Below are 23,110 nucleotides of genomic sequence, written 5' to 3' on the forward strand. Positions count from 1 at the left end.
CTCACCTGGGACAGGTAAAACTCACCTGGGGACAGGTAACACTCACCTGGGGACAGGTAAAACTCACCTGGGGTAAGACAGGTAAAACTCACCTGGGCCAGGTAAAACTCACCTGGGGAGGGGGACAGGTAAAACTCACCTGGGGGTGGGGACACCTGAGGGACACCTGGGGGTCACCTGGGGGTCGGGACACACCTGGGTACAGACACCTGGCTCAGGTGCGGGGGAACCTCACCTGTCTGACCCACCCCCTCTCCCGCTCACCTGTTCTGGCTCTCACCTGTCCCCTCCCCCCTCACCTGTGCCCCAGCTCGGCCTGCCCTGAGACCTCACCTGTGCTGGCCACGCCCTCTCACCTGTGCCTGAGCACACCTGAGCTCACCTGAGCTCACCTGAGCACACCTGAGCACACCTGAGCCCACCTGAGCCCACCTGCCATGAGGATTCGGGGCTCCCCTCACCTGGGGGCTCACCTGGCGCTGCTGCTGCACCTGTGGGGGCTCTGCGGTGAGTGGGGGAGGGGCCAGGTGAGGGGGGAGGGGCTCAGGTGAGGGGGGAGGGGCTCAGGTGAGGGGGGAGGGGCTCAGGTGAGACACCCCCCCCCCCCCGGCTCTGCACACCAGGTGAGGCCCTGGAGCGCCCAGGTGAGCTCACCTGTCCCTGTCACGTGCCACAGGTGAGCCCGAGGTGCACCTGGCTGGGAGCCGGCCCAGGTGAGCTCACCTGTCCGTGCTCTGTGTTCCAGGTGTGCCCCCAGGTGCGACTCCAGATCCATCAGGTGAGAACCTGACACCCCCAGGTGAGAACCTGACACCCCCAGGTGAGCTCACCTGTCCCCACTGGGTGCCCAGGTGAGCCCCTGGAGTGCCCAGGTGAGCCCCTGGCACACGCAGGTGAGCTCCTGCTGCCCAGGTGAGCCCCTGGCATGACCAGGTGAGCCCCTGGAGTGCCCAGGTGAGCCGCAGGGGTGCCCAGGTGAGCCGCTGGGGTGCCCAGGTGAGCTCACCTGTTGCCTTTGAGCACCCAGGTGAGCTCCATTGGGCGCCCAGGTGAGCTCACCTGTCCCCATTGGGTGCCCAGGTGAGCCTGTGGCACCCTCAGGTGAGCCCCTGCAGTGCCCAGGTGAGCTCACCTGTCCCTGTTGGGTGCCCAGGTGAGCTCTTGGTGCTCAGGTGAGCTCACCTGTGGCCATTGGGTGCCCAGGTGACCCCTTAGCACACCCAGGTGAGCCCCTGGGGTGCCCAGGTGAGCCCCTGCAGTGCCCAGGTGAGCCTGTGGCACCCTCAGGTGAGCCCCTGTAGTGCCCAGGTGAGCTCACCTGTCCCCACTGGGTGCCCAGGTGAGCCTCTGGGGTGCCCAGGTGAGCTCCATTGGGTGCTCAGGTGAGCTCTTGGTGCTCAGGTGAGCTCACCTGTCCCTGTTGGGCGCCCAGGTGAGCCCCTGGGGTGCCCAGGTGAGCCCCTGCAGTGCCCAGGTGAGCTCACCTGTCCCCAGTGGGTGCCCAGGTGAGCCCCTGGGGTGCCCAGGTGAGCTCACCTGTCCCTATTGGGCGCCCAGGTGAGCTCACCTGTGGCCATTGGGTGTCCAGGTGAGCTCACCTGTCCCCATTGGGTGCCCAGGTGAGCCCCTGGGTGTGCCCAGGTGAGCCCCATTGGGTGCCCAGGTGAGCCCCACTGGGTGCCCAGGTGAGCCCCCGGGGTGCCCAGGTGAGCCCCTGCAGTGCCCAGGTGAGCTCTTGGTGCTCAGGTGAGCTCACCTGTCCCCACTGGGAGCCCAGGTGAGCCCCTGGGTGTGCCCAGGTGAGCTCCCGGCCCCCCCAGCTGATCTCCCCTGTCCCCGGTGGTGCCCAGGTGAGCCCCGGGAGGGCCAGGTGCGCCTGGCCGGGGGCCCGCACAGGTGCGCGGGGCGCGTCGAGGTGTTCCACGCGGGCAGGTGGGGCACGGTGTGCGACGACACCTGGGACCTGGCGGCCGCCCGCGTCACCTGCCGCCAGGTGCGCTGCGGCCCCGCCCTGGCGGCGCTGCCGGGCTCAGGTGAGTTCGGGCCAGGTGAGGGCCCCATCTGGCTCGATGACGTCACCTGCGAGGGATGGGAGGCGGAGCTCGGGAGCTGCCCCGCCCGCACCTGGGGGGAGAACAACTGCCACCACGGGGAGGACGCAGGTGTGCGCTGCGCAGGTGAGCCGGGCAGGTGTGGGCAGGTGTGTACAGGTGTGTGCAGGTGTGAGCAGGTGTGGGCAGGTGTGACTGGACAGGTGTGCGCTGCGCAGGTGAGCCGGGACAGGTGTGGGCAGGAGGGACTGGACAGGTGTGTGCAGGTGTGTGCAGGTGGGACTGGACAGGTGTGTGCAGGTGTGACTGGACAGGTGTGTGCAGGTGTGCTCAGATGTGCGCTGCACAGGTGAGCCGGGACAGGTGTGGGCAGGTGTGCTCAGGTGTGCAGGGACAGGTGTGATCAGATGCGACTGGACAGGTGTGTGCAGGTGTGTGCAGGTGTGTGCAGGTGTGAGCAGGTGTGTGCAGGTGTGAGCAGGTGTGACTGGACAGGTGTGATCAGGTGTGCTCAGGTGTGTGCAGGTGTGTATGGACAGGTGTGTGTAGGTGTGCTCAGGTGTGTGCAGGTGTGACTGGACAGGTTTGAGCAGGTGTGACTGGACAGGTGGGATCAGGTGTGACTGGACAGGTGTGTGCAGGTGTGCTCAGGTGTGAGCAGATGTGACTGGTCAGGTGTGCACTGCGCAAGTGAGTGAGGACAGGTGTGTGCAGGTGTTACTGGGCAGGTGTGGACAGGTGTGTAGATGAGACAGACAGGTGAGCAAGGACAGGTGTGTGCAGGTGTGCGCTGCAGAGGTGAGCAAGGACAGGTGAGACTGGACAGGTGTGTACAGGTGTAGACAAGTGTACAGATGTATGGTGTGCAGGTGAGACACAGACAGGTGTGACTGGGCAGGTGTGCGCAGGTGTGCATGGACAGGTGTGTGCAGGTGTGAGTGGACAGGTATGCGCTGCGCAGGTGAGCACGGACAGGTGACACTGGACAGGTGTGTGCAGGTGTGCTCAGGTGTGTGCAGGTGTGACTGGACAGGTGTGAGCAGGTGTGACTGGACAGGTGTGCACTGCGCAGGTGAGCAAGGACAGGTGTGCTCAGGTGTGCTCAGGTGTGCTCAGGTGTGCTCAGGTGTGCCTCTCCCCTCCTCCCTCCCCCACAGGCGCTGATCCCCTGCTGCAGGGAACGGAACAGGTGCAGCCCCAGGTGCAGCCCCAGGTGAATGCCCAGGTGCAGCCCCAGGTGCAGCCCCAGGTGGATGCCCAGGTGCGCTCAGACGGGGATGCCCAGGTGGAGCCTGAGGTGGAGCCTCAGGGGGACGCCCAGGAGCAGTTGAAGGTAAAGCCCCAGGTGTGCCCAGGTGTGCCCAGGTGTACCCAGATATCCCCAGGTGTGCCCAGGTGTACCCCCGGTGCCCGCAGGCGACCCAGGTGTCCCCAGATGCCCCCAGGTGCGCCCAGGTGTGCCCAGGTGTGTCCCAGGTGTGTCCCAGGTGTGCCCAGGTGCCCCCAGGTGCCCCCAGGTGTGCCCAGGTGTGCCCACAAGTGTCCCCAGGTGTGCCCAGGTGTGTCTGTGGCTGTCCCCAGGTGTGCCCAGGTGCCCTCAGGTGTGCCCAGATGTGCCCAGGTGCCCCCAGGTGTGCCCAGGTGCCCCCAGGTGCCCCCAAATGCCCCCAGGTGTGCCCCGGTGTGTCCCCAGGTGCCCCCAGGTGCCCCCAGGTGTGCCCAGGTGCCCCCAGGTGTATCCCAGGTGCCCCCAGGTGTGCCCAGGTGCCCCCAGCTGTGCCCAGGTGTATCCCCAGGTGACCCCAGGTGCCCCCAGGTGTTCCCAGGTGTATCCCAGGTGTGCCCAGGTGTGCCCAGGTGTGCCCAGGTGTGCCCAGGTGCCCCCAAATGCCCCCAGGTGTGCCCAGGTGCCCCCAGGTGCCCCCAGGTGCCCCCAGGTGTGCCCAGGTGTGCCCGTGCTGTGCCCGCAGGTGCGGTTGGTGAACGGCTCCTCCAGGTGCGTGGGCAGGGTGGAGGTGCTGCACAAGCGCAGGTGGGGCTCGGTCTGCGACGACACCTGGGACATGGCGGACGCGCAGGTGAGACCGGGGGGACACCTGGGATGGGGGGGACACACCTGGGGATGGGGACGCACCTGGGGACACACCTGGGACATGGCGAATGCGCAGGTGAGACGGGGGACACCTGGGATGGAGGGGACACACCTGGGACAGACCTGGGGATAGGGACACACCTGGGACACACCTGGGGACACACCTGGGACATGGCGGACGCGCAGGTGAGACCGGGGGGACACCTTGGACACACCTGAGGACACACCTGGGGATGGGGACACACCTGGGGACACACCTGGGACATGGCAGATGCGCAGGTGAGACTGGGGGGGACACCTGGGGACACACCTGGGACGGGGGGTGACACACCTGGGGATGGGGACACACCTGGGGACACACCTGGGGACACACCTGGGGATACACCTGGGGATACACCTGGGACACACCTGGGACACACCTCGGGACACACCTGGGCACACCTGGGCTCACCTGAGCTCACCTAGGCACACCTGTGCACACCTGGGCACACCTGGGACACACCTGGGCTCACCTGGGCACACCTGGGACATACCTGGGGCATACCTGGGCACACCTGGGACACACCTGGGGCACACCTAGGCACACCTGGGACACACCTGGGCACACCTGGGACACACCTGGGGACACACCTGGGGCACACCTGGGGACACATCTGGGGCACACCTGGGCACACCTGTCCCCCTCCCTCACCTGTCCCCTCCCCCCCCCCAGGTGATCTGCCGCTCCCTGGGCTGCGGCTCCGCCCTGGCCGCACCTGGCCACGCCCACTTCGGGCGGGGGGAGGGGCCGATCTGGCTGGACGGGACGCACTGCACAGGTGAGGAGCTGACCCTGGCCAGGTGCGCCCTGCACACCTGGGGAGAGCACAACTGCGGGCACAGCGAGGACGCCGGCGCCGTCTGCTCAGGTGAGGGATGGGGGGGACAGGTGGGGACAGGTGGGGACAGGTGAGGGACAGGTGGGGACAGGTGGGGACAGGTGAGGGGACATGTGAGGGACCAGGTGGGGACAGGTGGGGACAGGTGGGGACAGGTGAGGGACAGGTGGGGACAGGTGGGGACAGGTGGGGACAGGTGAGGGGACATGTGAGGGACCAGGTGGGGACAGGTGGGGACAGGTGGGGACAGGTGAGGGACAGGTGAGGGACCAGGTGGGGACGGGGGACAGGTGAAGGACAGGTGAAGGGGCATAGGACAGGTGAGGAACAGGTGAGTAGGGGGGGACAGGTGAGGGACAGGTGAGATACAGATGAGCTCAGGTGAGCATGGGGACAGGTGAGGGACAGGTGAGGGACAGGTGAGGGTGCAGATGAGGGGACAGGTGTGCTCAGGTGAGCACGGGGGACAGGTGAGAGGACAGGTGAGCTCCCCCCCAGGCCCCTCCCAGGTATCCCCACCCCCCTCCCCATCCCTCCCTGACCCCTCCCCCTCCCCGCAGGTGCGGATCCCCCCCAGGTGCGGCTGCAGGGCGGGGCCGGGCCCTGCGCGGGGCAGGTGCAGGTGCTGCTGAACCGCACCTGGCTGCAGGTGTGCGGCCTCACCTGGGGGCTGCCCGAGGCGCAGGTGCTGTGCCGGCAGCTGGGCTGCGGCCCCGCCCTCAGCGCACCTGTGGGGCCGCACCTGCCGGGCCAGCCTTACCTGGCCGAGCTCACCTGTCGGGGATCCGAGGAGCTGCTGCTCGAGTGCCGCCACCTGCGCGCCGGGAGCTGCGCCTCAGGTGCGGCCGCCGCCATCGCCTGCGCCGAGCTGCCAGGTGAGCACCTGCGGGCAGGTGGGGCAGGTGGGGCAGGTGGGGCAGGTGGGGGCACACACCTGTGTCAGGTGTCTCACCTGTTGCCTCCTCACCTGGTCTGTCTCTCACCTGTCTCACCTGTCTCTCACCTGTCTCTCACCTGTCTCACCTGTCTCTCACCTGTCTCTCACCTGTCTCACCTGTCTCTCTCACCTGTCTCTCTCTCTCTCACCTGTCCCTCACCTGTCTCACCTGTCTCTCACCTGTCTCACCTGTCTCTTACCTGTCTCACTTGTCTCACCTGTCTCTCACCTGTATCTCTCTCTCCTGTCTCTCACCTCTCTCTCACCTGTCTCACCTCTCTCACCTGTCCACTCCTCACCTGGTCTGTCTCTCACCTGTCTCGCCTGTCTGTCACCTGTGTCTCACCTGTCTTTCTCTCTCTCTCACCTGTCCCACCCCTCTCACCTGTCTGTCCCTCACCTGTCTCACCTGTCTCTCACCTGTGTCTCTCACCTGTCCAATCCCTTTTACCTGTCCACTCCTCACCTGGTCTGTCCCTCACCTGTCTCACCTGTCTGTGTCTCACCTGTGTTTCTCTCACCTGCCCCACCTCTCTCACCTGTTCCCCGCTCACCTGGTCTGTCCCTTACCTGTCTCACTTGTCTCACTTGTCTCACCTGTCTCATCTGTCTGTCTCTCTCACCTGTCTCTCTCTCTCACCTGTCTCACCTGTCTCACCTGTCTCACCTCTCTCTCTCTCTCTCTCTCTCACCTGTCTCACCTGTCTCACCTGTCTCACCTGTGCTCACCTGTCTCACCTGTCCCTGTCTCACCTGTCTCACCTGTCTCACCTGTCTCTCTCTCACCTGTCTCACCTGTCTCACCTGTCTCTCTCTCTCTCTCTCACCTGTCTCTCTCTCTCTCACCTGTCTCTCTCTCTCTCACCTGTCTCACCTGTCTCACCTGTCTCTCACCTGTCTCACCTGTCTCTCCCCTCTCTCTCACCTGTCTCTCTCTCTCTCACCTGTCTCACCTGTCTCACCTGTCTCTCACCTGTCTCTCTCTCACCTGTCTCATCTGTCTCTCTCTCTCACCTGTCTCACCTGTCTCACCTCTCTCTCTCTCTCTCACCTGTCTCACCTGTCTCTCTCTCTCTCTCTCACCTGTCTCTCTCTCTCTCACCTGTCTCACCTCTCTCTCTCTCTCTCACCTGTCTCACCTGTCTCACCTGTCTCTCACCTGTCTCATCTGTCTCACCTGTCTCTCTCTCTCTCACCTGTCTCACCTGTCTCACCTGTCTCTCACCTGTCTCACCTGTCTCACCTGTCTCTCTCTCTCTCTCTCACCTGTCTCACCTGTCTCACCTGTCTCACCTGTCTCTCACCTGTCTCACCTGTCTCACCTGTCTCTCTCTCTCTCTCTCTCACCTGTCTCACCTGTCTCACCTGTCTCTCTTTCTCTCTCTCACCTGTCTCACCTGTCTCACCTGCCTCACCTGTCTCACCTGTCTCTCTCTCACCTGTCTCACCTGTCTCACCTGTCTCTCTCTCTCTCTCTCACCTGTCTCTCTCTCTCTCTCACCTGTCTCACCTGTCTCACCTGTCTCTCTCTCTCTCACCTGTCTCACCTGTCTCACCTGTCTCTCTCTCTCTCACCTGTCTCACCTGTCTCACCTGTCTCTCTCTCTCTCACCTGTCTCACCTGTCTCACCTGTCTCTCTCTCTCTCACCTGTCTCTCACCTGTCTCACCTGTCTCTCTCTCTCTCTCACCTGTCTCACCTGTCTCACCTGTCTCTCTCTCTCACCTGTCTCACCTGTCTCACCTGTCTCACCGTCTCACCTGTCTCTCTCTCTCACCTGTCTCACCTGTCTCACCTGTCTCTCTCTCTCTCACCTGTCTCTCACCTGTCTCTCTCTCTCTCTCACCTGTCTCACCTGTCTCACCTGTCTCACCTGTCTCACCTGTCTCTCTCTCTCACCTGTCTCACCTGTCTCACCTGTCTCACCGTCTCACCTGTCTCTCTCTCTCACCTGTCTCACCTGTCTCACCTGTCTCTCTCTCTCACCTGTCTCACCTGTCTCACCTGTCTCACCTGTCTCTCTCTCTCTCTCTCACCTGTATCACCTGTCTCACCTGTCTCACCTGTCTCACCTGTCTCTCTCTCTCTCTCTCTCTCACCTGTCTCACCTGTCTCTCTCTCTCTCTCTCTCTCTCACCTGTCTCACCTGTCTCACCTCTCTCTCACCTGTCTCACCTGTCTCACCTGTCTCACCTGTCTCTCTCTCTCTCACCTGTCTCACCTGTCTCTCTCTCTCTCTCTCACCTGTCTCACCTGTCTCACCTGTCTCACCTGTCCCTCACCTGTCCCTCACCTGTCCCTCACCTGTCTCACCTGTCTCACCTGTCTCTCACCTGTCTCACCTGTCTCTCACCTGTCTCACCTGTCTCACCTGTCTCACCTGTCTCTCTCTCTCTCTCTCTCACCTGTCCAGCCCCGCCCGACTCCTGCTCGCTGCTGGGGGCGCTGCTGGGGGTGGGGGCGGGGCTCTGCGGGGCCCTGCTGGGCCTTTACCTGTGCGCCAGGTGTGCCAGGTGTGCCCGGGGCGCCCCCCCCCGATGGGGCCGGCCACGCCCAGGTACGGCTGGGGGACCCAAAATCCCCAAATTTCACCCCAAAACCGACTCAGGTGACCCCAAAATCCCCAAATTTCACCCCAAACCCCCTCAGGGAACCCCAAAATCCACAAATTTCACCCCAAAAATGGCTCAGGTGACCCCAAAATCCCCAAATCCACCCAAAAACGACTCAGGTGACCCCAAAATCCACAAATTTCACCCCAAAAACCCTCAGGGACCCCAAAATCACCAAATTTCACCCCAAGAACCCCTCAGGGAACCCCAAAATCCCCAAAGTTCACCCCAAAAATGTCTCGGGTGACCCCAAAATCCACAAATCCACCCAAAAACCCCTCAGGTGACCCCAAAATCCCCAAATTTCACCCAAAAAATGGCTGGGGGGACCCCAAAATCCCCAAATTTCACCCCAAAAACCCCTCAGGTGACCCCAAAATCCCCAAATTTCACCCCATGACCACTCAGGGAACCCCAAAATCCCCAAATTTCACCCCAAAAACCCTCAGGGGACCCCAAAATCCCCAAATTTCACCCCAAAAATTGCTGGGGGGACCCCAAAATCCCCAAAATCGACCCCAAAAACCCCTCAGGGGAACCCCAAATCCCCAAATTTCACCCCAAAAACCCCTCAGGGAACCCCAAAATCCACAAAGTTCACCCTAAAAATGGCTGGGGGGACCCCAAAATCCCCAAATTTCACCCCAAAAATGGCTGGGGAGACCCCAAAATCCCCAAAATTTCACCCCAAAACCCCCTCAGGGACCCCAAAATCCACAAATTTCACCCTAAAAACTCTCAGGTGACCCCAAAATCCCCCAAATTTCACCCCAAAAACCTTCAGGGTACCCCAAAATCCCCAAATTTCACCCCCAAAACCCCTCAGGGGACCCCAAAATCCCCAAATTTCATCCCAAACCCCCTCAGGGGACCCCAAAATCCCCCAAATTCCTCCCAAATTCCCCCAAAATGGCTCAGGTGACCCCAAAATCCCCAAATTTCACCCCAAAATGGGTGGGATGACCCCAAAATCCCCAAAATCCACCCCAAAAACGGCTCAGGAGACCCCAAAACCCCCAAATCCCTCCCAGAATCCCCCCAAAATCCCCCAAATACCCCCAAGACCCCCCCAGGAACCCCAAAATCCCCCAAATTTCACCCCAAAATCCCCCCAAATCCCCCCAAAATCCCCCCCAGGGACCCCCAAAATCCCAAAATATCCCCGAGACCCCCCCCCCAAAATCCCCCAAATCCCCCCTGGGACCCCCCAAATCCCCCCCAAAATCCCCCCGAGGGACCCCCAAGACCCCCCAGGACCCCCCAAATTCCACGAGCCCCCCCCCCGAATTCCACCCCAAATCCCCCCCTGGACCCCCCAAAATCCCCTGGGACCCCCCAAATCCCCCCCAAATTCCCCAAATCCCCCCCAAAGCCCCCCAAGAGCCCCCAAATTCCCCGAGACCCCCCCTCAAATTCCACCCCAAATCCCCCCCGGGGATCCCCCAAAATCCCCAAAGCCCCTCCAGGACCCCCCAAATCCCCCCCAAATTCTTCCAGGACCCCCCAAAATCCCCCCAAATCCCCCCAAGACCCCCCCAGGACACCCCAAATCCCCCCCAAATTCCCCCAGGACCCCCCAAATCTGCCCCAAATTCCCCCGCAGGGACCCCCAAACCCCCCAGGACCCCCCAAATTCGCTTGGGACCCCCCAAATCCCCCCCCCAAATTCCCCAAATCCCCCCCAAGACCCCCAGGACCCCTTCAGGGACCCCCAAAACCTTCCTGGGACCCCCAAATCCCCCAAATTCCCCCAAAAACCCCCCCGGGACCCCCCAAATCCCCAAAAATTCCCCAAAATCCATCCCAGGACCCCCCAAAATCCCCCCCAAATCCCTCCCAAAGCCCCCCCAAATCTCTTGGGACCCCCCAAATCCCCCCCAAATTCCTCAAATCCCCCAAAATCCACCCCAAGACCGCCCCAAAGTTCCCCCAAATCCACCCCAGGAGCCCCCAAATCCCCCCCAAATCCCCCAAATCCACCCCAGGACCCCCCAAAATTCCCCCCGGGGGTCCCTGGGGGGTCCTGAAGGATCTTGGGGGGGGTCTTGGGGAATTTGGGGGGGATTTGGGGGGTCCCAGAGGATATTGGGGGGGATTTGGGGGGGGATTTGGAGTTTTTTGGGGTCATGGGGTGGATTTTGGGGAAATTTCGGGCGATTTGGGGGATTTTGGGGGTCCTGGGGTGGATTTTGGGGGATTTTGGGGGGTCTTGGGGTGGATTTTGGAGGATTTGGGGAATTTGGGGGGGATTTGGGGGGTCCCAGGGGATTTTGGGGGGCTTTGGGAGGGATTTGGGGGAATTTTGGGGGTCCTGGGATGGATTTTGGGGGATTTTGGGGGGTCTTGGGGTGGATTTGGGGGGATTTGGGGGAAATTTGGGAGATTTTGGGGGGTTCTGAGGCATTTTTGGGGGGGGTCCCGGGGGGGTTTTGGGAGGAATTTGGGGTGGATTTGGGGAATTTGGGGGTCCCGGGGGGATTTTGGGGGAATTTGGGGGGTCCCTGAAAAGTTTTGGGGTCCCTGGGGGGTCCCTGAGAGGTTTTGAGGGGGATTTGGAGAATTCGGGGGTCCCTGAGGGGGTGCCGGGGGCATTTTGGGGGGATTTTGGGGGATTTTGGGGTGGATTTGGGAATTTGGGGGGCCCTGGGGGGATTTGGGGGATTTTGGGGGGGATTTTTGGGATTTTGGGGGTTCCGGGGGGGATTTTGGGGTGGATTTGGGGGATTTTGGGGGAAAATTTGGGGATTTTGGGGTCCAGGGGCGGAATTTGGGGCAGATTTGGGGAATTTTGGGGTCTTGGGGGGGGGGATTTGGGGAATTTGGGGGGTCCCGGGGAGGATTTTGGGGTGGATTTGGGGGATTTTGGGGGGGATTTTGGGGTGGATTTGGGGGATTTTGGGGGGGATTTTGGGGTGGATTTGGGGGATTTTGGGGGTCCCAGAGGGATTTTGGGGTGGATTTTGGGGGGGATTTTTTGGATTTTGGGGCTGAATTTGGGGGATTTTGGGGTGAATTTGGGGATTTTGGGGTTCCCGGGGGGATTTTGGGGTGAATTTGGGGATTTTGGGGTTCCCGGGGGGATTTTGGGGTGAATTTGGGGATTTTGGGGGGATTTTTGGGATTTTGGGGGGATTTTTGGGATTTTGGGGTCCCCCCCCAAAATTCCCTCCCTGAGGCCGCCCCTCCCCCCCCAGAGGAGCCCCTGCTGCCCCCGGAAGAGCCGGGAACAGCGGGAGGGACCAGTATGGACCAGTATAAACCAGTATAGACCAGTATGGACCAGTACAAACCAGTATAGACCAGTATGGACCAGTAAAAACTCAATAAAACCAGTATAAACCAGTATGGACCAGTATGGACCAGTATGGACCAGTACGGACCAGTATGGACCAGTAGAAACTCAATAAAACCAGTATAAACCAGTATGGACCAGTATGGACCAGTATGGACCAGTATGGACCAGTACAAACCAGTATGGACCAGTATAAACCAGTACAGACCAGTATGGACCACTACGGACTAGTACAGACCAGTATGGACCAGTACAAACCAGTAAGGACCAGTACAGACCAGTACAGGCCAGTATAGACCAGTATGGACCAGTATGGAACAGTATGGACCAGTATGGGCCAGTCCAAACCAGTATAAACCAGTATGGACGAGTAAAAACTCAATAAAACCAGTACAAACCAGTATGGACCAGTATAGACCAGTATGGACCACTACGGACTAGTACAGACCAGTATGGACCAGTATAAACCAGTATGGACCAGTACGGACCAGTATAAACTCAATAAAACCCAGTATAAACCAGTACAGACCAGTCCAAACCAGTATAGACCAGTATGGACCAGTATGGGCCAGTCCAAACCAGTATAAACCAGTATGGACCAGTATGGACCACTACGGACTAGTACAGACCAGTATAAACCAGTACGGACCAGTATAAACTCAATAAAACCAGTATAAACCAGTACGAACCAGACCAGTACGGACCAGTATAAACCAGTATGGACCAGTACAAACCAGTACAAACCAGTACAAACCAGTACAGACCAGTACGGACCAGTACAAACCAGTATGGACCAGTAGAAACCAGTACAAACCAGTGTGGACCAGTATGGACCAGTGCGGACCAGTATAAACCTGTACAGCCCAGTATAAGCCAGTACGGACCAGTATAAACCAGTATGGACCAGTATAGAGCAGTGCGGACTAGTACGAACCAGTATGGACCAGTAGAGCCAGTATAAACCAGCATGGACCAGTATAAACCAGTACAGACCAGTACAGACCAGTATAACCCAGTACGAGCCGCCCGACCAGGCTCGGGCTGGGTACTACATTACCCAGCGTGCCCCGCGCGCGCTTCCGGAAAGGGAGGAGGGGCGTGGCCTGGCCCAATGAGGCGCGGCCTGATTGGCGGTAGCGAAGGCGGGAAGGCGGAGAGGGCGTGGCCTCGTGAGGCGGAGGGGGCGTGGCCTCGTGAGGCGGCGCGGCCCGGGCGTTGCGCGGCGGCGGCGGCAGCGCCGGGCCCGGTTCTGGCCCGGTTCTAACCCGGTCCTGGCCCGGCTCCGACCCCGGCGGAGCCCCCGCGAGCCCCGCAGGTGAGCGGGGAGCGGGGCAGGAGGAGGAGGAAGAGGAGGAGGAGGAGGAGGAAGCGGCGGGGCCGCGGCGGCGGCGCCTGCGCGGGGCGGGCCTGGAGGGGCTGAGGGGAACGGGGCGGGGCCTGAGGGCGGTGAGGGGCGGGGAAGGACCTATAGGAAGGGGCGGGGCTTATTGAGATCTGGCCACGCCCCTGGGTTGGCCACGCCCTCCAGATCGGTTTTGGGGTCTCACCTGCACACCTGGGATGGGGCTGGGGTCTCACCTGCACACCTGGGATGGGGCTGGGGTCTCAGCTGCACACCTGGGATGGGGCTGGGGTCTCACCTGAGATGGGGCTGGGGTCTCACCTGCACACCTGGGATGGGGCTGGGGTCTCACCTGCACACCTGGGATGGGGATGGGGTCTCACCTGAGATGGGGCTGGGGTCTCACCTGCACACCTGGGATGGGGCTGGGGTCTCACCTGAGATGGGGCTGGGGTCTCACCTGCACACCTGGGATGGGGCTGGGGTCTCACCTGCACACCTGGGATGGGGCTGGGGTCTCACCTGCGCACCTGGGATGGGGCTGAGGTCTCACCTGCACACCTGGGATGGGGCTGGGGTCTCACCTGCGCACCTGGGATGGGGCTGGGGTCTCACTGCACACCTGGGATGGGGCTGGGGTCTCACCTTTGCACCTGGGATGGGGCTGGGGTCTCACCTGCACACCTGGGATGGGTCTGGGGTCTCACTGCACACCTGGGATGGGTTTAGGGTCTCACCTGCACACCTGGGATGGGGCTGGGGTCTCACCTGCGCACCTGGGATGGGGCTGGGGTCTCACTGCACACCTGGGATGGGGCTGGGGTCTCACCTTTGCACCTGGGATGGGGCTGGGGTCTCACCTGCACACCTGGGATGGGGCTGGGGTCTCACCTTTGCACCTGGGATGGGTTTAGGGTCTCACCTGCACACCTGGGATGGGGCTGGGGTCTCACCTTTGCACCTGGGATGGGGCTGGGGTCTCACCTGCACACCTGAGATGGGGCTGGGGTCTCACCTGCACACCTGGGATGGGTTTAGGGTCTCACTGCACACCTGGGATGGGGCTGGGGTCTCACCTGTGCTGGGTTTGGGGTCTCACCCGCCCACCTCTGCTGCGTCTGGGCTCTCACCTGGCCCTGTATTTTGGGGCTGGGGTCTCACCTGTCTCTGCTTTTCCCATCTGGATTCTCACCTGCCCCCCATGGTTCATGTCTGGGCTCCCACCTGTCTCAGGTTTGTGCTCTCACCTGTGCCAGGTTTGGGCTCTCACCTGTGTCAGGTTTGGGCTCTCACCTGTGTCAGGTTTGTGCTCTCACCTCTGTCAGGTGCAGGCTCTCACCTGTGTCAGGTTTGGGCTCTCACCTGTGTCAGGTGCAGGCTCTCATCTGTGCCAGATCTGGGCTCTCACCTGTCCCTGTGTCAGGTCTGTGCTCTCACCTGTCTCAGGTTTGTGCTCTCACCTATGTCAGGTGCAGGCTCCCACCTGTGTCAGGTTTGTGCTCTCACCTGTTCTAGCTCTGTGCTCTCACCTGTGTCAGTTCTGTGCTCTCACCTGTCCTAGGTCTGTGCTCTCACCTGTGTCAGCTCTGTGCTCTCACCTGTGTCAGGGCTGTGCTCTCACCTGTGTCAGTTCCGTGCTCTCACCTGTCCCAGCTCTGTACTCTCACCTGTGTCAGCTCTGTGCTCTCACCTGTGTCAGGTTTAGCCTCTCACCTGTCCCCGGTCAGGGTGCTCACCTGTTCTTCTGTCAGATTTAGCCTCTCACCTGTCTCAGGTTTAGTCTCTCACCTGTATCAGGTCTAGCCTCTTACCTGTCTCAGGTGCAGGCTCTCACCTGTCCCTGGCCAGGGCTGTGCTCTCACCTGTCTCAGGTGCAGGCTCTCACGTCTTCCTGTCCCAGGTCTGTGCTCTCACCTGTGTCAGTTCTGTGCTCTCACCTGTCCTAGGTCTGTGCTCTCACCTGTCCCAGCTCTGTGCTCTCACCTGTGTCAGGGCTGTGCTCTCACCTGTCCTAGGTCTGTACTCTCACCTGTGTCAGCTCTGTGCTCTCACCTGTGTCAGGTTTAGCCTCTCACCTGTCCCCGGTCAGGGTGCTCACCTGTTCCTCTGTCAGATTTAGCCTCTCATCTGTCTCAGGTTTAGTCTCTCACCTGTATTAGGTCTAGCCCCTTACCTATGTCAGGTGCAGGCTCTCACCTGTCCCTGGCCAGGGCTGTGCTCTCACCTGTCTCAGGTGCAGGCTCTCACGTCTTCCTGTCCCAGGGCTGTGCTCTCACCTGTGCCAGCTCTGTGCTCTCACCTGTGTCCAGGCTGTGCTCTCACCTGTCCCAGCGCTGTGCTCTCACCTGTCCCAGCTCTGTGCTTTCACCTGTCACAGGTTTAGTCTCTCACCTGTGTCAGGTCTAGCCCCTTACCTGTGTCAGGTGCAGGCTCTCACCTGGCCCTGGCCCAGGTCTGTGCTCTCACCTGTCCCTGTCCCAGTGCTGTGCTCTCACCTGTGTCCAGGCTGTGCTCTCACCTGTGTCAGCTCTGTGCTCTCACCTGTGTCAGGTCTGTGCTCTCACCTGTTCCTGTCCCAGGTGTGTGCTCTCACCTGTCTCAGGTGCAGGCTCCCACCTGTTTCAGGTGTAACCTCTCACCTGTCCCAGGTGCAGGCTCCCACCTGTTTCAGGTGTACCATCTCACCTGTCCCAGGTGCAGGCTCTCACCTGTGGCCGTGTCCCCCCCAGGTGCGGCCATGGCGGGCGCGGCGCCCCCCGCAGGTGTCCCCGAGCACCCCTTCACCTGCCGCGAGTGCGGCAAATCCTTCCGCTGGTCCTCGCGCCTGGCGCATCACCTGCGCAGCCACACAGGTGAGCGCCCCTACAAGTGCCCCGAGTGCCCCAAGGCCTTCAAGGGCTCCTCCGCCCTCCTCTACCACCTGCGGGGCCACACAGGTGAGCGCCCCTACACCTGCTCCACCTGCGGCAAGAGCTTCAAGCGCTCCTCGCTGCTGCAGACTCACCTGCGCGTGCACACGGGGCTGCGCGCCTTCAGGTGCGCCCAGTGCGGCCTCACCTTCAAGTGGGCCTCGCACTACCAGTACCACCTGCGGCAGCACTCAGGTGAGCGGCCCTACCGCTGCCCCACCTGTCCCAAGGCCTTCAAGAACTCCTCCAGCCTGCGGCGCCACCGCCACACCCACACGGGCGAGCGGCCGCACACCTGCGACACCTGCGGGAAGGGATTCGCCCAGGCCGCCAACCTGCGGCAGCACCTGCGGGTGCACACGGGGGAGCGGCCCTACACCTGCGGCACCTGCGGCAAGAGCTTCACGCACTCGTCCAACCTGCACCTGCACCGGCGCACGCACGGCCCCGCCCCGCAGTGCCCCGCCTGCGCCGCGCCCTCGGCCTCGCGCGCCTGCCCGCACCTGCGCACGCGCGGCCCCGCCCCGCCCGCCGACGCCGCCTCACCTGAGCCGCTCTGGAGGCCGCTGGGGCTCACCTGTGCGGAGCAGGAAGCGACGGCGCCGTCGGCCCCGCCCCCGGCCCCGCCCCACCGCTGCCTCACCTGCGGCAAGAACTTCAAGAACGGCTCCGGGCCGGCGCGACACCCGCCCGGCCACGAGCGGCCCAGGTGCGCCGCGGCCGCCGCCGCCCCCAGAGCCCCGCCCGCACCAGGTGAGGCCGAGGCGCCGGCCCCGCCCGAGCGGCCGTACAGGTGCGGCGAGTGCGGCAAGGCCTTCAAGGGCTCCTCGGGGCTGCGCTACCACCTGCGCGACCACACGGGCGAGCGCCCCTACACCTGCGCCACCTGCGGCAAGAGCTTCAAGCGCTCCTCGCTGCTGCAGACTCACCTGCGCGTGCACACGGGGCTGCGCGCCTTCAGGTGCGCCCAGTGCGGCCTCACCTTCAAGTGGGCCTCGCACTACCAGTACCACCTGCGGCAGCACTCAGGTGAGCGGCCCTACCGCTGCCCCACCTGCCCCAAGGCCTTCAAGAACTCCTCCAGCCTGCGGCGCCACCGCCACACCCACACGGGCGAGCGGCCGCACACCTGCGACACCTGCGGGAAGGGATTCGCCCAGGCCGCCAACCTGCGGCAGCACCTGCGGGTGCACACGGGGGAGCGGCCCTACACCTGCGGCACCTGCGGCAAGAGCTTCACGCACTCGTCCAACCTGCACCTGCACCGGCGCACGCACTCGGCGGCGCGGCCCTTCCGCTGCCCCGCCTGTCCCAAGGCTTTCGTCATGGCCGCCTACCTGCAGCGGCACCTGCGCACGCACGGCCCCGCCCCGTGCCGCGCACCCGCAGCCGCCGCGCCCGCCGAGGCGTCGCCACCCGCCGCTTACCTGGTGCTGCCCGGCCCCGGCGGCGCCTCCCCCCGCAAGGTGCTGCTGCTGCCGGCCACGCCCGGCCGCGCCCGGCCGCACCTGGCGCAGGTGGGCAGGGGGCAGCGCGGCTGGCAGAGCGTCCTGATCGTACCTGGCGCAGGGCGGGAGGGGGCAGGGGTGCAGGTGGCTGAGGTGACAGGTGTGACAGGTGTAGGTGGGATAGGTGTGACAGGGGTGACAGGTGTAGGTGGGACAGGTGTGACAGGGGTGACAGGTGTAGGTGTGGCAGGTGTGACAGGTGTAGGTGTGACAGGTGTAGGTGTGACAGGGATGAGAGGTGTAGGTGGGACAGGGGTGACAGGTGTAGGGGTGGCAGGGGGGACAGGTGTGACAGGTGTAGGTGTCACAGGGGTCACAGGTGTGACAGGTGTAGGTGTGGCAGGTGTGACAAGGGTGACAGGTGTAGGTGGGACAGGTGTTACAGGTGTGGCAGGGATAGGTGTGACAGGAGTGGCAGGTGGGACAGGTGTAGGTGTGACAGGTGTGACAGGTGCTACAAATCCAGGTGTGACAGGTATGACAGGTGTTGGTGTCACAGGTGTTGCAGGGGTCCTAGGTATGGCAAGTGTAGGTGTCACAGGTGTAGGTGTCACAGGTGTGACAGGGGTCACAGGTGTGGCAGGTGTAGGTCTGACAGGGGTCACAGGTGTAGGTGTCAAGGGTGTCACAGGTGTCACAGGTGTGGCAGGTCTCACAGGTGTCACAGGGGTCACAGGGGTCACAGGTGTGGCAGGTGTGACAGGTATAGGGGTCCCGGGAGTCACAGGGGTCACAGGAGTCACAGGGCCTACAGGTGTAGCAGGTATAGGTGTGGCAGGTGTGACAGGTGTAGGTGTCACAGGGGTCACAGGTGTCACAGGTGTCCAGCTCCAGGTGCTGCCGGTGGCCCCGGAGGTCACCAATGTCCAGGTGCAGGGTGGGGAGCTGGCAGGTGTGACAGGTGTGACAGGTGTAGGTATGACAGGTGTCACAGGTATCACGCGTGTCACAGGGGTGACAGGTGTAGCAGGTGTCACAGGTATGACAGGTGTGACAGGTGTAGGTATGACAGGTGTCACAGGTATCACACGTGTCACAGGGGTGACAGGTGTGACAGGTATAGGTATGACAGGTGTCACAGGGGTGACAGGTGTGACAGGGCTGCAGCTCCAGGTGCTGCCGCTGCCCTCGGAAGTCACCGGTGTCCAGCTCCAGGCAGGTGAGGTCACCAACGTCCAGCTCCAGGTGCTGCCACCACCCTCAGGTGGCACAGGTGTCCAGCTCCAGGTGATGCCACCACCCCCAGGTGGCACAGGTGTCCAACTCCAGGCCACCGAAGTGACCAATGTCCAGCTCCAGGTGTTGTCACCACCCCCAGGTGGCACAGGTGTCCAGCTCCAGGCAGGTGAGGTCACCAACGTCCAGCTCCAGGTGTTGTCACCACCCCCAGCTGGCACAGGTGTTCAGCTCCAGGCAGGTGAGGTCACCAACGTCCAGCTCCAGGTGTTGTCACCATCACCTGAGGTGACCAATGTCCAGCTCCGGACACTGCCGCTGACCTCAGGTGTCACTAACGTCCAGCTCCAGGTGTTGCCACCACCTTCAGGTGGCACGGGTGTCCAGCTGCAGGTGTTGCCACCTGAGGTGACCGACGTCCAGCTCCAGGCCAGCGAGATGACCGGTGTCCACCTGGAGACCTCAGGAGTGACCAGTGACCACCTGGAGACCTCAGAACTGACCAGTGTCCACCTGGAGACCTCAGGAGTGACCAGTGACCACCTGGAGAGCTCAGAACTGACCAGTGTCCACCTGGAGAGCTCAGAAGTGACCAGTGACCACCTGGAGACCAGTGACATGACTGATGTCCACCTGGAACCCACCGAGGTGACCCATGTTCACCTGGACACCACGGAGGTGAGCGGTGTCCACCTGGAGAGCTCAGAAGTGACCAGTGACCACCTGGAGACTAGTGACATGACTGATGTCCACCTGGAACCCACTGAGGTGACCCATGTCCACCTGGAGAGCTCAGGGGTGACCCATGTCCACCTGGACACCATGGAGGTGACCCGTGTTCACCTGGACACCTCAGGGGTGACCAGTGTCCACCTGGAACCCACCGAGGTGACCGATGTCCACCTGGAGAGCTCAGAACTGACCAGTGTCCACCTGGACACCACAGAGATGACCGATGTCCACCTGGACACCTCAGAACTGACCAGTGCCCACCTGGACACCACGGAGGTGACCAATGTCCACCTGGAGACCAGTGACATGACTGATGTCCACCTGGAGAGCTCAGAGGTGCCCAGTGTCCACTTGGAGAGCTCAGGGGTGACCGATGTCCACCTGGAGACCACGGAGGTGACCGATGTCCACCTGGAACCCACGGAGGTGACCGATGTCCACCTGGAGACCACTGAGATGACCAGTGCCCACTTGGAACCCACGGAGGTGACCAATGTGCACCTGGAGAGCTCAGAGGTGACCAGTGTCCACCTGGAGACCTCAGAACTGACCAGTGTCCACCTGGAGACCTCAGAACTGACCAGTGTCCACCTGGAGAGTTCAGAGGTGACCAGTGTCCACCTGGCCACCACAGAGATGACCGATGCCCACCTGGAGACCTCAGAAGTGACCAGTGACCACCTGGAGACTAGTGACATGACTGATGTCCACCTGGAACCCACTGAGGTGACCGATGTCCACCTGGAGACCAGTGACATGACTGATGTCCACTTGGAACCCACGGAGGTGACCCATGTCCACCTGGAGACCACGGTGACCCATGTCCACCTGGAGAATTCAGAACTGCCCGATGTCCACCTGGAGACCTCAGAGATCACTGATGCCCACCTGGACACCTCAGAACTGACCAGTGTCCACCTGGAGAGCTCAGGGGTGACCAGTGTCCACCTGGAGAGCTCAGAAGTGACCGATGTCCACTTGGAGCCCACGGAGGTGACCGATGTCCACTTGGAGAGTTCAGAACTGCCCAGTGTCCACCTGGCCACCACAGAGGTGACCGATGCCCACCTGGAGACCTCAGAGGTGACTGATGTCCACCTGGACACCTCAGAACTGACCAGTGTCCACCTGGAACCCACGGAGGTGACCGATGACGACCTGGAGAGCTCAGGGGTGACCAGTGCCCACCTGGAGACCATGGAGGTGACCAATGTCCACCTGGAGACCTCAGAAGTGACCAGTGCCCACCTGGAGACCACGGAGGTGACCGATGGCCACATGGACACCTCAGAACTGACCAGTGCCCACCTGGACGTTTCAGAGGTGCCCGATGCCCACCTGGAGAGCTCAGAACTGACCAGTGCCCACCTGGACACCATGGAGGTGCCCGATGCCCACCTGGAGAGCTCAGGGGTGACCAGTGTCCACCTGGACACTTCAGAGGTCACCAGTGACCACCTGAAGTCCACTGAGGTGACCGATGTCCACCTGGAACCCACAGAGATGACCGATGTCCACCTGGAGAGCTCAGAACTGACCAGTGCCCACCTGGAGACCTCAGAGGTGCCCGATGCCCACCTGGACACCTCAGAGGTGCCTGATGCCCACCTGGACGTTTCAGAGGTGACCGATGCCCACCTGGACACCTCAGAACTGACCAGTGCCCACCTGGACACCACGGAGGAGGTGCCCAATGTCCACCTGGAGACCACTGTGGGGGTGCCCGGTGCCCACCTGGACACGTCAAAGCTGCCAGGTGCCCACCTGGAGCCCACAGAGGTGCACCTGGAACCCCCCTAAGGAGTGACCGATGCCCACCTGGACACACCTTGGAGATGCCCAGTGCCCACCTGGAGATGCCCAGTGCCCACCTGGAGACCACACAGGTGCCCAGTGCCCACCTGGACATACCTTGGAGGTGCCCAGTGCCCACCTGGAGGTGCCCAGTGCCCACCTGGAGACCACACAGGTGCCCAGTGCCCACCTGGAGGTGCCCAGTGCCCACCTGGAGGTGCCCAGTACCCACCTGGAGACACCTTGGAGATGCCCAGTGCCCACCTGAAGACCACACAGGTGCCCAGTGCCCACCTGGACACACCTTGGAGGTGCCCAGTGCCCACCTGGGCATGACAGAGGTGCCCAGTGCCCACCTGGACACACCTTGGTGATGCCCAGTGCCCACCTGAAGACCACACAGGTGCCCAGTGCTCACCTGGAGACCACACAGGTGCCCAGTGCCCACCTGGACACACCTTGGAGGTGCCCAGTGCCCACCTGGAGACCACACAGGTGCCCAGTGCCCACCTGGACACACCTTGGAGATGCCCAGTGCCCACCTGGAGGTGCCCAGTACCCACCTGGAGACACCTTGGAGGTGCCCCGTGCCCACCTGGCCATGTCAGAGGTGCCCAGTGCTCACCTGGACACACCTTGGAGATGCCCAGTGCCCACCTGAAGACCACACAGGTGCCCAGTGCCCACCTGGACACACCTTGGAGGTGCCCAGTGCCCACCTGGGCATGGCAGAGGTGCCCAGTGCCCACCTGGACACACCTTGGAGGTGCCCAGTGCCCACCTGGAACCCCCCAGGTGCCTGGGGGACCCTGTGCCCTGCCCCGTGCACACCTGTGCCCGCAGGTGAGGGGTGCCTAGGGGTACCTGGGGGTGCCAGGGGCGTGCCAGGAGGGCACCTGAGCTCACCTGGGCAGGTGAGGGGTGCCGGGGGGTACCTGGGGGTGCCAGGGGTGTGACAGGAGGGCACCTGCCCAGGTGAGGGGTGCCGGGGGGTACATGAGGGGTACCTGAGCTCACCTGCCCAGGTGAGGGGTGCCAGGGGGTACCTGAGGGGTACCTGAGCTCACCTGCCCAGGTGAGGGGTGCCAGGGGGGTGCCAGGGGGTACCTGAGCTCACCTGCCCAGGTGAGGGGTGCCAGGGGGTACCTGAGGGGTACCTGAGCTCACCTGCCCAGGTGAGGGGTGCCAGGGGGTACCTGAGCTCACCTGCCCAGGTGAGGGGTGCCAGGGGGTACCTGAGCTCACCTGCCCAGGTGAGGCCGTTCCCGCGTCTGTCCCCGCCCCCCCCCCCGTGTCAATAAAGGCGCCCCTCCCCCCCCCCCCAGTGCGGTTTGTGCTTCCGAAAGGGGCGGGGCCAAGGGAGGGGGTGGGGCCAGGGCTAAAGGGAGGGGCGGGGATAAAGGGAGGGGGCGGGGCCAAAGGGAGGGGGTTACTGGGAGCGCTGGGAGTGGGGGTTGGGCAGTTTGAGCTCCCAGTATGGTTCCAGTATGGCCCAGTATGGACCAGTATGGCCCCAGTATGGCCCCAATGATTCCCGGTGTGGCCCCAGTATGGTCCCAGTATGGACCAGTATGGCGCCAGTATGGTCCCAGTATGGACCAGTACAGACCAGTCTGGACCAGTATGGACCAGTGTGGTCCCAGTATGACTCCAGTATGGACCAGTATGCCCCCAGTATGGACCAGTATGGCCCGTGATTCCCAGTATGGACCAGTATGGACCAGTATGGCCCCAGTGATTCCCAGTATGGACCAGTGTGGCCCCAGTATGGCCCCTGTATGGACCAG

The 23,110-nt window shown here is 62.3% G+C and overlaps 2 protein-coding genes across 6 annotated transcripts; both read left to right on the forward strand.

Moving 5' to 3' along the window:
- Positions 1–437: 437 nt before the first annotated feature.
- On the forward strand, positions 438–11,917 carry LOC311164753 (scavenger receptor cysteine-rich domain-containing group B protein-like; the record flags this gene model as incomplete). The annotated part of the gene is made up of 11 exons (XM_084224331.1): positions 438–507; positions 624–644; positions 746–820; positions 1,081–1,101; positions 1,851–2,177; positions 3,209–3,384; positions 4,022–4,129; positions 4,856–5,051; positions 5,582–5,896; positions 8,372–8,515; positions 11,765–11,917. 11 exons carry the CDS (start codon positions 438–440, stop codon positions 11,836–11,838), a joined length of 1,527 nt encoding a protein of 508 aa, XP_084080457.1. The 3' UTR covers positions 11,839–11,917.
- Positions 11,918–13,039: 1,122 nt separating this feature from the next.
- Positions 13,040–22,203, forward strand: LOC311164731 (uncharacterized protein). Of its 5 annotated transcripts, XR_014616886.1 has the most exons (5): positions 13,040–13,177; positions 15,934–17,811; positions 17,866–21,871; positions 21,966–21,995; positions 22,028–22,203. XR_014616886.1 is itself a non-coding variant. In XM_084224304.1 (4 exons), exons 2-4 carry the CDS (start codon positions 15,942–15,944, stop codon positions 21,327–21,329), a joined length of 5,262 nt encoding a protein of 1,753 aa, XP_084080430.1. In that variant the 5' UTR covers positions 13,040–13,177; positions 15,934–15,941; the 3' UTR covers positions 21,330–22,203. The 5 variants fall into 5 exon arrangements, 3 of the variants coding, with proteins under 3 accessions (XP_084080430.1, XP_084080431.1, XP_084080429.1); XR_014616885.1 differs by having other exon boundaries at positions 17,866–21,995; XM_084224304.1 differs by having other exon boundaries at positions 17,866–18,867; positions 18,940–22,203.
- The last annotated feature ends 907 nt before the right edge of the window (positions 22,204–23,110 follow it).

The sequence above is a fragment of the Fringilla coelebs genome (assembly GCF_963513975.1).
Source record: "Fringilla coelebs genome assembly, chromosome: 36".
Classification (NCBI taxonomy): Eukaryota; Metazoa; Chordata; class Aves; order Passeriformes; family Fringillidae; genus Fringilla; species Fringilla coelebs.